Source organism: Schistocerca cancellata, chromosome 1 (assembly GCF_023864275.1).
Source record: "Schistocerca cancellata isolate TAMUIC-IGC-003103 chromosome 1, iqSchCanc2.1, whole genome shotgun sequence".
In the NCBI taxonomy this organism is placed as follows: domain Eukaryota; kingdom Metazoa; phylum Arthropoda; class Insecta; order Orthoptera; family Acrididae; genus Schistocerca; species Schistocerca cancellata.
In genome coordinates, this window is record NC_064626.1 from 986,390,338 (window position 1) to 986,405,966 (window position 15,629).

The 15,629-nt window shown below is 37.6% G+C and overlaps 1 protein-coding gene across 4 annotated transcripts in view; it reads left to right on the forward strand.

Annotated features, from left to right (window-relative positions):
* Positions 1–15,629, forward strand: part of LOC126088528 (large proline-rich protein BAG6-like) — a 252,186-nt gene that overhangs the window by 111,932 nt on the left and 124,625 nt on the right. For all 4 annotated transcript variants that reach the window (XM_049906697.1, XM_049906721.1, XM_049906715.1 and 1 more), the window contains one exon: positions 3,023–3,184. In XM_049906697.1, the coding sequence (XP_049762654.1) occupies positions 3,023–3,184 (162 nt within the window). The remainder of the gene's footprint in view (positions 1–3,022; positions 3,185–15,629) is intronic.

A 15,629-nucleotide genomic window follows, 5' to 3' on the forward strand; every position in this document is an offset into this window, starting at 1 on the left:
TTATTTTGCTCCCCAAATAGCAGAACTCATTTACTACTTTAAGTGTCTTATTTCCTGATCTAATTCCCTCAGCATCACCTGATTTAATTTGACTACATTCCATTATCCTTGTTTTGATTTTGTTGATGTTCATCTTATATCCTACCTTGAAGACACTGCCCATACCGTTCAACTGCTCTTTTAGGTTCTTCACTGTCTCTGACAGTATTAAAATGTCGTCGGCAAACTTCAAAATTTTTATTTCTTCTCCATGGATTTTAATTACTGCTCCAAATTTTTGTTTCCTGTACTGCTTGCTCAATATACAGATTGAATAACATCGGGAATAGGCTACAACCCTGTCTCAATCCCTTCTCAACTACTCCTTTCCTTTTGTACCTCTAGACTCTTATAACTGCCATCTGGTTTCTGTACAAATTGTAAATAGCCTTTTTCTCCCTGTATTTGACGCCTGATATGAAGGGAAAATTGCTATGTACTGTACAGTGGCTTGTGAAGTGAGTGTTAATGTGAATTTCATGTAAGGAAAGTTTTTTGAAACTGTATTTGGTTAAGAAACATTTCAGATGATAAAAGTTTGTAGATAATTATTGTAGCTGTACATTTGTGGGAGCCATTTAGCCCAGACAGTGAAAACCATAAAATTTTGACTGAGGGAGAAAATAAGTGTAGCCACAAATTTTTGTATAGTGGTAGGAGGCAGTGTCCTGAAAACCAGACTAAAATTCCTGACCAGTTGGGTGCGAGTGAGGGGTGGGGAGGGGAGGGGGAATGTAATGGTAACTTTTTTTTTGAAAACTACAGCATCTAGCAAAAATGTTTCCCACTACAAAATTAAAGCTCTTTAAACTTCATGCAAAAGAATGTTCCGTTTTTTTTTTTTTTTTTCCTCTAGGACTAAAAATTTCCTCATGCAGGGCATGGGAAAATCAGATTATTAAAAACAGCGTTTTAATGGTATAAAATTACTTTTTACTGTTAAATGAAGTGGGTTAAGAACAAATTTTAAAGTTTGTATTACGTTTAAGTGCAGTATAACTGCATTAAGGGATAAATTGTGTGGGTGTAACAGGGTGAAATGGCAGGAATGGAGGTTAGAAGCACAAGAGAAAGTAGTTTGTTTAGTTGTGGTCATGCTCTTACTTTCTTTGTAGGTTTGTAGAATGAAGAATGAGCTACTGCACACTGTCATGAAAAGCAACTACAGTGTATTTCATGAAGTTATACCAACCCTACCACAGCACACGTTATGAATCAGTGGACATGCAGTGACACTCCCACAAATTGTGTTAACACTACATTGACTACAGACATGAATTGGTAACGATACAAATTCAAAAAATGCATGTGGTGCGATTCTGTATGTTGTTCTACACTCCTACAGGGGAAATTAATTCTTTGTCATTCTTTATGGCAGTTGAAGAATTTTTTCAGGAAAGGGGACTGCCTTCACCACGAGTGCTGCTTGCTTTTCAGTTTACAGACAGACCACATCTTCCCAGCATTTCCTGTCCCGTTCTCGTATGTAAGAAGGCAAAATAACTTCATGGCCTCATGTTTATATTGTGGAGTTATTTCCAGTTTATTAAGTGAGTTCTTAACTTGTAATTGTTAGTGGGCTTTTATGTGAAATATATTCCTATAAAGTGTTGTTGAGAAGTGCTTCATTTGTAAGTGCAATGTTGTCAGTGACTTAAGTAGTGTTGGTGGGAAGGAATTGGATTGTTAAGTGTGGCATTTGCTGAGTGTCTGTCATTGACAGCATTCTATAAAGATGTGTAACCATTTTGTAGTTACTTTGGGGGCGCATTAATGAATGACCAGAAAGCTACTGCACTTCTCTAACCATTAATTCTGTTAACTGTAGACTGCATAAACCTCTTCCATTCAGGAAATGCTGGCACTTGTAGAAAAGTATGCACTCAGTGGAGCCATTCACCATAAATCCACAGTGTACCTTTAAAGTTGAATGTCATTATGTCTAATGGAATAGGACTGATCATGTTCAAATCTAGAACAGTAATCTGCTGTAATGCATTGCTCGTCTTACATTGAAATATCTGAAGTTCCATATGAGAGAACAGGATAGGAGATGCTGTGGGGGTATACATAAACCTCAAAGCAAGCAGTCCTCGACATGGGGGGCTTGTGGGGAGTTGCCTTTCCCGAAAGAATGCTCCAGCTGCTGTGCAGGATGACCGAGAATCAATTTCCCTCTAACATTGTAGAACAGTGTGCAGAGGTTCCAGTCCACACACATTTCTTGCATTAGTATTATTAGTAATTTATTTCTGTAGTCAATATAAAGTTAATGCACTTTGTGAAAAATGAACACCCCCAAGCATATCTACACAGTGTGTCTGTCGCCAGTGATTCATAAGACGAACTGCGGAAGGGTTTTTATAACTTTGTGAAACATCCTGTAGTTGCTTTTTGTGATGACATAGTATACTAGAGGAAATGAGGAATTGCCTGCTCGCTCTTCATTTCACAGACCTATGAAGGAGAAAACTACATGACCATAGTCCAGCGACCTACGTTCCCTCATGCTTCTAACCTCTGACCCAGTCTTTCCATCCTGTTACACCCACAGAACACAATTTAGCTCAAAATATATGTAAGATAATTTTATTCCATTAAAACACTGTTTTTAATAATCTGCAAATTTCCCGTCCCCCACAACATGAGAAATGTTGGGAAAAATGAATATAACCTTCTTTTGTAAGAAGTTAAACATAGTTTAATTTTGTACTGGAAAACATTTTCACTTGATGCTGCGGTTTTAGAGATATTAAAGAAAACACTAAAAAAGTTACCTTGTCATGGTGCCACATCCCACTGGTCAGGATTTTTAATAAGTTATTCATTACGGTCCTCCGTACCAATGTACAGAATTTTGCAACCACATGAAATTTTTCTTCTAATTTTCCTCTTGTTGACCAATCTAACTGTTTGTGATTTTAAACAATGTTTACTGATTTTTATGTAGTCCTGTTTTCAAGTTGATGTGCACTTTTTTCAGAAGGTAACAGTGTTCCTCATCCCACATTTCACATTACTCCTGGAAATGTGGAATTTTTCATGGAAGTTGGACCTAGCAGTATCACCATAGATTCCCTTGAGGCCACAGTTGTTACCAATAGTAATGGAGGGAACGGTGGAAATGGAGGAACAGATGGCAATGGTATGTACTCATCATTAACTTACTAAATAACTAACTACCAGAAAATTAACTTATTATTCATAGGAGGTATGTAGTAAGCTGTCTGCAATGAACTGCCATTAACCTGGAAGTACCTACTGCTCTAGAAGCCCAACATTGTATAATTTTGTTGCTAAATTGCCAAGTTGGAATACCTGCAAGTTTACTTAGAGAACAGTGTTTCTTGTACTGGGAGACTCCCAAAGGATATTCTGTTACCTCAAGCATTTAAACTACTAGCATTACCATTTTTGTTGCACTCTCGTATCTGAGCTAAATTTCAACCAGAAAACGGGTACTTCATTGTAGTAGGAGAAAAATATTGCTTCTCTGCACATAATACAAAGGGTACAAAGATTACAGTAATTGTCGGTAGATTCTCTGTGACTCTCCACTACTTCACAGTATTTAATTGTAAATTGTGTAGAAGCCTACCCCTTCACAACACCAAGGAGGAGTTGTGCGACATGAAATAAAGTTAGTATGCATGTTTCTACATCTAAGAGATGTGTATTCAAATTTTGCACTTGTTGTATAAGAGTGGCACCAGTGACAGCACTATGAGGCTGCAAATCAGGCTTGCTTTAAATACATGCTGTAATGGTCATGAGCATTTAATTAGTTACCTTTGAGATTGGAGGTGGTGAGTTGATAGTAGTCTAGAATGCCTTTAAAGTGATACCATTATCAGCACTTCAGTGAGTTTGAATGAGCTCTTGGCATAGGGCTATTAGAAGACAGGGCTCTGGACAGCCACATAGCACTACCGCGAGGGAACACCACCATAATCAGCGTTTGGCTCTGGCGCATTGTACTGCATCTGCAGCAGCAGTTGGCACAGTGACAAATCGAACTGTTACAAATTGGTTATTTTAAGGACAGCTCGGAGCCAGATGCCCTGTAGTGTGCATTCTATTGATCCCAATCACAGCCATTTGTGACTTCAGTGGTGTCATGCAAGAGCTCATTAGATTCCAGGGTGGAGGCCTGTTATGTTTTCTGATGCAAGCTGGTTTGCCTTGACACCAATTATGGCTGTGTGTTGGTTAGGAGGAGGCCAGTTGAAGGTGTGCAACCAGCCTCTATGCATGCTAGACACACTGGATCTACACCTGGGTTTATGGTTTGATTTGAGATTTCGTATGACGGCAGGATCACTCTCATGGTTATCGCACGCTGCCTGACTGAAAATTTGTATCTCAGTCTGGTGATTCATGAACAGCATTCAAAGGGTGTTGTCTAACAGGATAATGCTGACCCCACATACTGCTGTTGCAACCCACCATGCTCTACAGTGTTACAGATCCATTTCCTGTTGAGCATATATGGGACATCATTGGACGACAACTCCAGGCTCACCAACAAACATCATTAACTGTCTCTGTATTGACCGACCAAGTGCCACAAACATGGAACTCCACCCTACAAACTGACACCCAGCACCTGTACAACACAATGCGTTCTTGTTTACATATTTTCATTCAGCATTGTGGTGGTTACAATGGTTATTAGTGTACCAACATTTCACTTTTGCAGTGACTTGTCTTGCACTTACATTAACCTGTGATCTTGCAATTTTAATCACTTAAATATGATACCTAGACAAATGTATTCCCAAAATTTCATTACTCTACATGAATTGCTTTTTGATTTTAAGATTCACCCTCCTCCCCTGCCCCTCCTCCCCCTGGCGGTGTCTTATCTCCATGTTCAACATTGCTTTTTTTCCATCAAATCAAAGTCTTAATAGACGTCTTGTACCTGTTTCTTTATCTCCTTAAATTTATTGTCTTTTTATTTTGTGTTACCTGCCAACAAAGTGATAACCAAAATTGATCAGCTTATCATTAAAGCTAGGAAATATTTTGTCTATTTGATCAAATCTTTTGTTCATTTGAGGTGGTCCTTTGCTCATTTGCAGAAATGATCCATTGAATTCTGCTGTTATTTCTATTGATTTAAAGTCGCCTGCATAATTGCTGTTAAAAGTTACCATTCTGTTTATGAGAGCCATTTTTGTCAGTCTTCTAACAAGTAATATTGATGAAGGCATAGAATTAACAAGTAACTTTATATCTTGGTATTTACCTAACAAATTCACTCTGTTGATCACCAAGTTCAGTGTATGAATAGCAATTACCACTGCACAGTGAACTCTGCATTAAAGAAACAAAACCCACTTGTTATTTGATAGAGTGAATTCTGCCGAGAGGTCTTACGTGCAGCATCGACTGCATCTCCTTGTATGTTACTACTCCACAAACCCACCTGTTATTGCTGGTTGCTAACTGCATTGCCCCATATCTCGTAGATCCTTTGTGTTCGTTGTCGATCCACTGCCTGCCCATGTTATGTAGAAACTGCTGACTGCGAAAATGCAAGTTGTCAGTTGCCATGTACCATATTTGAGTGAATATAGGCTGCACTTTTTCTCTTAAATTTTGGCTTGGAGAAATTATTGTGTGGCTTATAATAGTTTTCCCCCCCACGGATCATAAATTTCAAAATGAGGTGTGCATGTACATGTACCTTGTTGGGTGAAAAACTTAATGCCATAGCTGTTCTAAAAAAAAAGTAAAGTTACTTTGTTTTGCAAAACTGCATGAGCTTGTTTGTACAACTTGCTCACTTGAAGAGCCATAGTGCAGCGACTAATATGAGTCTATATTTAGATATAAATCAGATGGCCTCGGTTGGCACAACAGCTGTTTCAGCACAGCCAGCATAGTCACCCATAGTTAGCAGATGTCAGTCCGTTAAACACATCTGCATGCTTGTAAACAAAAGCAGACGTAAGTAACATGTTGAGTTCCAAATTGCAGAAATGTTATTTGTATTTGAATTTGGTATGTTTTAAGTTTGATGTATTCAGCAAAGCAACACTTTGCTACAAAATACATAGCAGTTACTGCATCATCCAAATTTATTATTAAAGGTATTTGAAAGCTATTTTACTACTTCTGAAGATGTATATGTTTTACCTTATGCGTTTACCTTATCTGTTGAAAACATTGTCAGTTGTAGCATTTATGTTCGATTTCTGCTTACATATGGAAATGTGGTCTGCTTCCACATTTTTAATAGTAGCAAATACAGATTTAAAGTACATTTAACAAGTATAAAGTATTTACGATCACTGTGGCCAAACAAATGAAGAAATGTAATAAACTCTTATTTAGATGAATGGAGGTAAAATTTGCACAACATTGAATAGATTAACAATTAATTTTTATTGTTTCTGTCAAATTTATAACGAGTACAGGTCAGAACACATCAAAACTTTCACAATGGGACTGATTTACTCCAACCTATCAGTTTCACCCACATCAAGCACTATCGCTTCTCAGCGTAACTGGCATCTGATTCTTCACCCTTGCTAGATGATCCAGAATGCTGCTTGGAGCTATTACCAAAGAGGAGGTCATCTTCAGTCCCATTTTAAATCCTTATAGCAGGATTCTTCTTAATAAGTTTTGTCATTTTATTTTAATTTTCAAATCAAACTTCTTCCTTACTGATTTGTGTTCCCTCACTACAGAGAGGGTTCCTGGTGACAAAACCACGAAAATACTGATATAGGCTTAAATATAGTGTATTATTTAGTAATTTTTCTGCTGTTCATACTCTTGGAAATAACTTTCAGGTAATTCAACAATTGTGGAAAAGATTTTGCTACTCACTGTAACAGGGTGTATACGACCCGGGACAACCGGGAGATCCGGGAAAAACCCGGGAATTTTTTCATCCGGGAGAAAACCGGGAAAAACCCGGGAATTTTTTCATCCGGGAGAAAACCGGGAAAAACCCGGGAATTTTTTAGAATTCCGGGAATTTTTCATTATTTTAGGTTTCAGTTAAATTTTTGCAATATTGACTGGTAAGAATCGATGCTCTAACAAAGGATATTACTCTATCCCGCTACTGCAGAATAATACTACAACAATAAAACGTGAACGGAAAAAAATATGAAAATAAAACATAAATTGCAAAGGAAATGTCATATACAACAACAAAACACAGTGATCATACAAACGTTTACCAACAACAAAATATGTCAAAGGTGTTAGGAAGACTATGCAATGCTTTATAACAACAAAATGTCTCCGATCAGAGTGACGTCACAACGGTTTAACTAGATTCGTTATAGGAGTTACGAGCGGGCTCATACGCATGCGCAGTTGAGTGGCTGGGGAAACCGATGTATCTGACCCGAATGACAATTACGGGGGTGGAGGGGGCGCCAAATTCATATTCTTGAGAAGAAAAAAATCATGTTTCACAAAGAGCCTAGCATCCAGCGCACGTTGGTCTACCGATTACTCATGATTTTGAAACGCATCCCTCTTGGTTTTTGAACGCACTCTGTAAGTTGATTTCTGAATGAATCATAAGTTAATTTTTGAATGCGTGCCTAGTGTACGTGATGTCTGTCAGGGGAATCCTCGTCACATCTAGAAATAAACTTTCCTGCAAGCAAAAGGGGACCGGGTTATACGAGCTGAGCAGAGTAAAGCCGAACGAGTGAACGCCAACCGCTGTCTGATTATGTGGTTGATTGGGCTTGGAATGATCAGCTGTGCTATAATTACTAGCGAAATCCATAGAGTCAGACTACCAGAGTGGAAATAAACGACTAACAGGAATAACAGGTAAGAAAGATTACGTATTATCTTCTCGGTGTATCCAAGAAAATGAAATTTTGTCAGAAAATTTTTGGCCAGATCGCTCCACTTGTAAGGGCCAGTTGTACAGCCCCCTTCTAGCAGCCGATTAACTTCTATTCTGGAAGTAGGGCGGAAAGTGGTTTGTACGAACATAACAACGCCTAACCAGAGAATAATCAGGGATAACTAAACCGGTGATTCTGGCAGGGTTAGTGAAGTTAACCAGCGACTAAATTTTGACAAAGGCAGGAATAGTTCCAGAGTTAGTCATGACAAGATTGTTTGTTAGAACGAGGAACGGGGACATCACACAAATTAGGGAAGAATATGACGATTCCAAATTTAAGTAAAAATCTCGTACTACTACTTTTCGATCTCATGCTCGAGAAACTGGGGTGTATGAATGAAATGTGAAACTATTTTCTAACATTAAACTATATGCTTGTAGTAGGCCTAATAGGCATTTTATGTTGGTCTTCGTGAATTATATTCTGTCGTGTTATAAAAATGACCATTTGTGCAAAAACAGTCTCGTTTATTTGGTATGTGTTACAATTTCTGCAGTGTTAGAAAGACCTATTTTGTTTTATCTAGCAGACAGCGACAAAATAAACGTAATCAGATTTGAGACACCACACCAGTCATGGGTAGTATTTGTATTAACAACTTACGCAGCATTAGACAATGATATTTCGGCCTCTTTTCTTTTATGACATAACGTAAGATCTTTTAATGTTTTACACATACGAACATACGGGCTTCCTGCGTCATCGTAGCTGCCAAAGCGCGGCGCCTCTTACCTGGTGCTCTCTGACGACTGCTGAAACGAACCTATTTCTAACAGGTCGCGGGAAAATATTGCGAATGGCTGTTTGAAAAACGTTACTTTCAAAGCAAATTTCCTCTTTCGCAAGTGGAACTATGTGTGAGAATTTGCGATGAATTCCTTAAATCACAGAGCGTTTGATGACGAGCGATTAGAAGTATTTAGAGCCCAGATCAGACAATCGTGTCGTTATTATGAGCAAATTGATGTAGTGCTACGGGAAGCTCTCGCTCCTCTGCGGTAGCTAATTTATTTGTGGAAAACTTTGAGAACAAGTCACTGGACTCGGTTAAAAATTTTACTAGCACATTTGTGTGATGTATCTTAAAGTGTAACACGGGCAAGAAAAATCAACATTATATGTGAAAGCTTAGCTTCTGTTGCAGCTTATTAACCTTAGAGACCAATGTTGTACGTGAAAGCTTTTCTTTTCTTGTAGCAACACTATGTATATTAATTTAAAACATTAACTTTTCCTGTTTGTGTATCCGCGGTACTTAACAGTGATGTTGCTATTAGCGGACTACATCACGTGTCCTACGCTCTGAATATCCGCTGTCATCGGCTGGCGGGATCACGTGACATGAGCAATGACTCGCTTACAAAAGCGTATCGTAATCTCGATTACATGGTTCGGAAAGTAACATGCGGTGTTTGGTGGGATTCGAATTTATACTTTCGTGATACGAAAATATACAGCGTACTTATTGATGCAAAAAAAAAAAAAAAAAAAAAAAAAAAAAAAAAAAAAAAAAACCCTGTCACTTAATAGCGCGGAAAAAGTGTGTTTTCATCCGGGAGAAAGTTTAACCGGGAAATCCGGGAAAAATCCGGGAATTTTTTTTTCTTGTCCACGTGTACACCCTGTGTAAAGATCAAGCTTTCAGCCAAAGCCTTCATCAGGAGAAAAAAAAAAGAAAAGAAAAACACACACACACACACACACACACACACACACACACACTGATCACTATATCTGAAGGCTACCTGGTGCAGTGTCGGGAGGCTGTGGGGCACGGAGGGACAGGGAAAAAAGGGGAGCGCAAAGGAGAGGAGCATAGAAGGCAAAAAATCAGTAGGTGAATTGGCAAAGAGCTGTGCAAAGTGAGGGTGAGGGGACAAGAGTTTAGGAGGAGATGATAGGACAAGGGGCTGAAACTGATAGATGAAGGGTGTGGAAACTGAAGGTTATCGTAAATTGAGGCCGTGATGATATTGGAAGCGGAGAGTGTGTTGTAAGAATGATAGCCATCTGCACAGTTCAGAAAAGCTGATGATGGAGGGGGGGGGGGGGGGGTCCATATGGCCCAGTTTGTGAAGAAATCAAGCATGTTGTGTTCAGTTGCATGATGTGCAAGAGGGTGGTCTACTCTGATCTTGGTCACGGTTTGGCTGTGGCCTTTCATGTGAGCTAGTTCATATGACCATGAGCTTCTATTACATGACCAACTACAAATATATGTTCTGACTGGAGATTTCATTCACACTGATCCAATCACATCCATTATTGTATAGCTTGTTCATTGATAACTCTTGACATCACCTAATCATAGGCTCCCCTTAAGCATCCTTGGAGTGTTATAAGCTCCATGCTAAACTTCTAGTAACATAAAGACACCTGCTGGCAAACACCAACTGCCCCACATTGTCCAAGGAGTACCTCAAACAATAATACAAACCCAGAACAAGTATTTACCGTAATACAATATTCCCTGTACATTAAAAATACACTTTAGCATATTATTTATGCATCACAAACTTCATTAAAATATTTTAAGGGAATAGTTCCAAATTTAATACCACAATAATTCCATGCCCTTACAATAACATTAATACACTAATGCACTCTGATGGCCATTCTACCTCTCACAGAGAATTGCCACTATCATCATTTACATACGATGGGTGGTGTGTACATGTATGAAGTTACACTGAGATCTTCCAGGTACTTCACTTTTTTTCACCATGCGGTTTAGATGTTACAGTCCACATTGCTCCATCTGAAGATCCGAATTTATGTGGAACTGACTATGACAAGAAAGGTAGTGATAAGTTACCATCTGTCTGGAAATCTGCTCAGAGACAATGTTTGTGCAGAAATAATTCTTGATATGTCTGCAGAGTTGCCTGGACGCTAAATCATAATTTTTGGCAACTGTTTTACATTACTGAAGTTGACCCATGAATTGCAGGAGATGTGGCATTTCCCAACAGGCATGATTTGACAAGGTAGTGTTCAAATTCTCCATTTGTATATCCTAATGATTTTTGCACAGGCAGAGAGATGTCTATTTCATCAGGTAACACACATTTCTTCTTGAATACTTCCATTCATTATAATGATAATTGTGTGTTAACAGTTGCAGCGAGTAGTTTTAGTTAAATCCAATACGTAGAGCCTCTCATTTTTCATAATAGAGTAGTCAGAGTTACGGTTGAACATTCTCTGCTGTGCTACAACATAACACATTGAGTAGGGGGTGCTATGAACAAAGGGATACATCAAGAAAAATGGAATTACCATTGTAACGTTAAGTATACTAGCTCCTCAAAAATCTTTCTTTGCCTTTGGTTTGTGACTGGTGATGTATCATGTGACATGCAATTGGTGGCTTATAAGTTTACTTGTCCATTTGACAGTTAGCAATGAAAATAATAGCCCTTACTATTATAAGCTGTAATTGTACGTCATATAACATTTAATTCCGAAGACTGTAGGTTCTGTCTAAAACTATCAACAGAACAAGCAAAACCAATGTCTGATAACCTGGAGTTAATATATTTCACATGAAACAGAAGAAATGAGGAGATGAAATGTGGTATTTGTAATTAAATAGGAAGATAATTTTTGTTGTTCTCACCAGTGGCCTTGGGATTTACTCACTTCAGACTTGTAAATACCTGGCAATTTTGGTACGGTCGTGCCTTCAGTTTTTAACATAACAATTGTACAAGATTTGCATCCATCCATTACAATCTGAAATACCAGAGTGAATGTATAGATCAGTTGTTCAATTGAAATAAACAGTGGAAAATTTGAAGGGCAGGCAGCAATTTAAAATGTGTGTGCTTGGCATCTTTGACAGCATCAATACAAGAAGACAACTGAAGACAAGTTTATTGTAACTTTCAATGAAATTTACAATTTTAACAGTGTTTTGAAAAGGATGATTATTTTATTGTTCACTGGAGTACTGAATACTTAAATTTTTTTCTCATTTTTACCATTTTCTGTTTCTTTGTAGTGATTAGAATATTTTCAGCAACAGGTTAGTTTTGATAAATGAAATCCAAATTTTGCTTCAATGAATTTACTTATTCAGGTAATAGCTACCTTTCACCTCAAGGCTGGAAAATATTGCATCATGCATTGACTATTATTATATTGTGCTCCACCATTTGGCCACATCTTGTGGGAAACCACAATCAAGCCTTCAGCCTTGGGCTTCTACGTGTGCTGCTAACTTTTACATAACATTTGACAGTTAAAAGTTTGATAATCATGAATTTTGAATTGTGGTCATTTTCATGTCTGGTACAACATTGCATTGGCTAACCCTGGCTCAGATTCAAATTTCGTTTGAATAATGTATGATTCCATTATTAAAGATGTACATTAATATGTTCTTACAAACTTCATGGTATTTTATTTTTCAGTTTGTATGAGTTCATATTATTACTTTAATTGATATGACTGGAGGAGGAGAATTTACTTTTACATGGCTTTTGTGGGGGATGCTAGGTTTTGCAGTTTGTCTTTTTTCTATTTTTTTCCATTTTATCATTTAAGTTCATCAGGGGTATAATCATTTGTTGTCATTGGATCTTGTGTTCAGTCATGGGTGTGAAGTTTTGTTGTCTGCAGTAACCCATAGGACGGTTACAGGGAAACGGCACTCGTAGAGAGCCACTGTGCACAGCTGAAGACAGGATCCCATGAAACAGTCAAATAACAGATATTAGAAATAAACGAAGGTAAAAACCTTCTGAAAGCTAAACATCAGTTTAGTACATTCTTCTGTAGTCAGAAGTAATGTTTTTTTACAAAATTCCTATCTCAGTTTGAACCAGAATTTGGAGGGTTTCAGATGATAAGTCAGTGGCATGTGCACTGCGATTCTGTTTGTGGACACACCAGGTGTGGTGCAGTTCATTAGCTGTCAGTTGAAAAAACAACTCTCAGCTTAAGTTCCATTTTGATATAAACTATTCATTCTTTCCTAAGCACAGTCATTGAGTGCTCTTGTGGCGTATAAACCATAGTGTCACACAAGAGTATTTTTAAATGGAGGTGTGTAATGGATCTGGGAGATGTAATTTTTTTACCGTATTTGTCGATACCGAATTGTAAATGTTTCTTATATTTTTGTCAGGATTTATTATAATTTGTCTTATTATGTGTTAATTTGCTTCTGTTTTTGAGACTGAAAGCATATTGATTACTATTAGAAAATGTGTCGAGGAGTGGCAAAGAGACTGGTTACAACTGGAAGATTGTGTGTGGTGTGAAGCGTCTTTGACGTTGGAGTCTTCTTTGACTGTACTTAGTCGGCAGCTAACTCTTGGTGTGTGTTGACCATGGTGTTGACAGAAGAACAATGTGGTCGCCGTCATATATAATTTTGAAGTATGTTACTATTATTTTTGTATTAACTAAAAAAAAAAGAAGAAACTACATTTGAAGAAACTGTATTTGAAACACCAAAATGAGAGAAACACGTTGAACCACGTCAATCCTGCAACCAACAAAGATGCATTGTGGAATCATACTTAGACAACTGAAGCCAAGACTATATCGCCGTGTAAACGTCTAATGGAAAAGCCGGGATACCATTTGCCGTATTTCAACTGGTGACGTCAGTCGGGAGAACAGTTTGCCGCATTTCAGGTGGCACAGTCACCCAACTTAAACACGGAATCTTGAAAGTGCAGTCTTGGAAGTTGTGATTGTCGAATCAGTTTGATTATACAGAGTAGCTTGCATGTTCACACTGTGTGCGTGTGGGAAGTTTGAGCATTCTCTTCATGACAATTTATAAGGTTATGTCTAAAAACAAAGATGATGTAACTTACTAAACGAAAGCGTTGGTATGTTGATACACACACAAATAAACACAAACACACACACAAAATTCAAGCTTTTGCAACCAACAGTTGCTTCATCAGGAAAGAGGGAAGGAGAGGGAAAGACGAAAGGTTGTGGGTTTTAAGGGAGAGGGTTACGAGTCATTCCAATCCCGGGAGCGGAAAGACTTACCGTAGGGGGAAAAAAGGACAGGTATATACATGCGCGCGCGCACGCACACACACACACACACACACACACACACACACACACACACACACATCCATCCGCACATATACAGACACAAGCAGACTTTTTGTGTGTGTGTGTGTGTGTGTGTGTGTGTGTGTGTGTTTATTTGTGTGTCTATCAACATACCAACACTTTCGTTTAGTAAGTTAAATCATCTTTTTAGCTATATTTTTCCCACGTGGAATGTTTCCCTCTATTATATTCATATCATCAATTTATAAGGTTAGGGTGATATATCGAATCATACAAGCCATGTCAACTCGTTCTCATTAATTTCTCTGGAAAAAAATATATATATTACACCTCTATATCATAAGTGTTAAGAAGTAAAGTATTTTCGTTTCATCTTAATTTTTGTAAATGGTAAGGCCCTTTGAAAAATGATGTTTTGCATTAAAGCTCCCTCTAAGTGTGTTGAAATTTAGTTGGCAACCACACACCTATGGGATTCCTTTAACTTACAAATTTAAGATGAAAATATGAAATTTAAGTTAATTTTCCCATGTAAATTTATTTTATTTTATTTTTCTAATGTGGAAAGTCACAGTATGCTATCTTTTCTGTCATATTATCATATACTACTGATCTCATTATAAAAAGTACCTTCTCTGCTCCAGCTATCTGTATTTATACTAAAAATGTAAAAAAAATTACATTTTTATGAGATTTTAAGAATTGTTTCTTCGAAAATCTCCATCCAAAAACTTTTGAGAATTACACAAAATATTGTTTGGTTAACATGTTAGTAGTCAGTGCAAATACAGTGGTCAATATTTTTCCATGTAAAGTGTTAAAATTTTTTCAACATACTGCATAGTTTGCATCACTGAATTTGTAGTGTAAAATATGCATGTTGGCGATACTGTTTCCATCACTCTTCTGTTTATAACAGACGAGTGAGAACTTGAACGTAAACCATTCTGCATCAAGTTTTGTATTTTGTTTGAACTTTTTCCTAGATGCAATGTTAGTGAGGAAATACAGTAGTGATGGAGTGAGGTGTGTAGACTATGAAGAAAGATGCAAGAATGTGGTGTTTAAGGAAAGTGGAAAAACACTTCAGTTGTTGGAGATCTGTCAAAAGTATTGCAGAAATATCTCGGTCCTCAAGTAATGGTATTAACAACATGTCTATTGTGTAGGAATTGCTACACTCACTACAAGAAGAAATTTAGTGAGAACCCACCTAAACGGTCACCATCACCCAAATGTGAAACTGAAGAAGACAGTGCAGATGTTTATATTTGTGGGTGTGAAGTTGTTGATGTGTTGAATGTTAACAAGATAAGAAGCACAAGGAGAAAACCATTCGAAAGTGGAAGAAATTGAAACAAGTTTTACACAGGCAAAATCGTCAAAACTACGTGAAGTGTATAATATAGAGGCACTTGGTGCAGAACCTGAAGATATTGATATGCGCATAAAATTTGAGATGTTGTTTCAAAACCTAAATACTGCTGTCTCAGCAGCCACCTATACTGGGTAGGTACTGTTAACATGCATTGATACCTTGTAGCTACTCTAAACAACAGATACAGAATTACATACCCACTTCCTCACATTATTTGATTTCAAAAGTTCCTAAAATAAAGAATGAGAAAGTTATTTGGGCATGCCCAG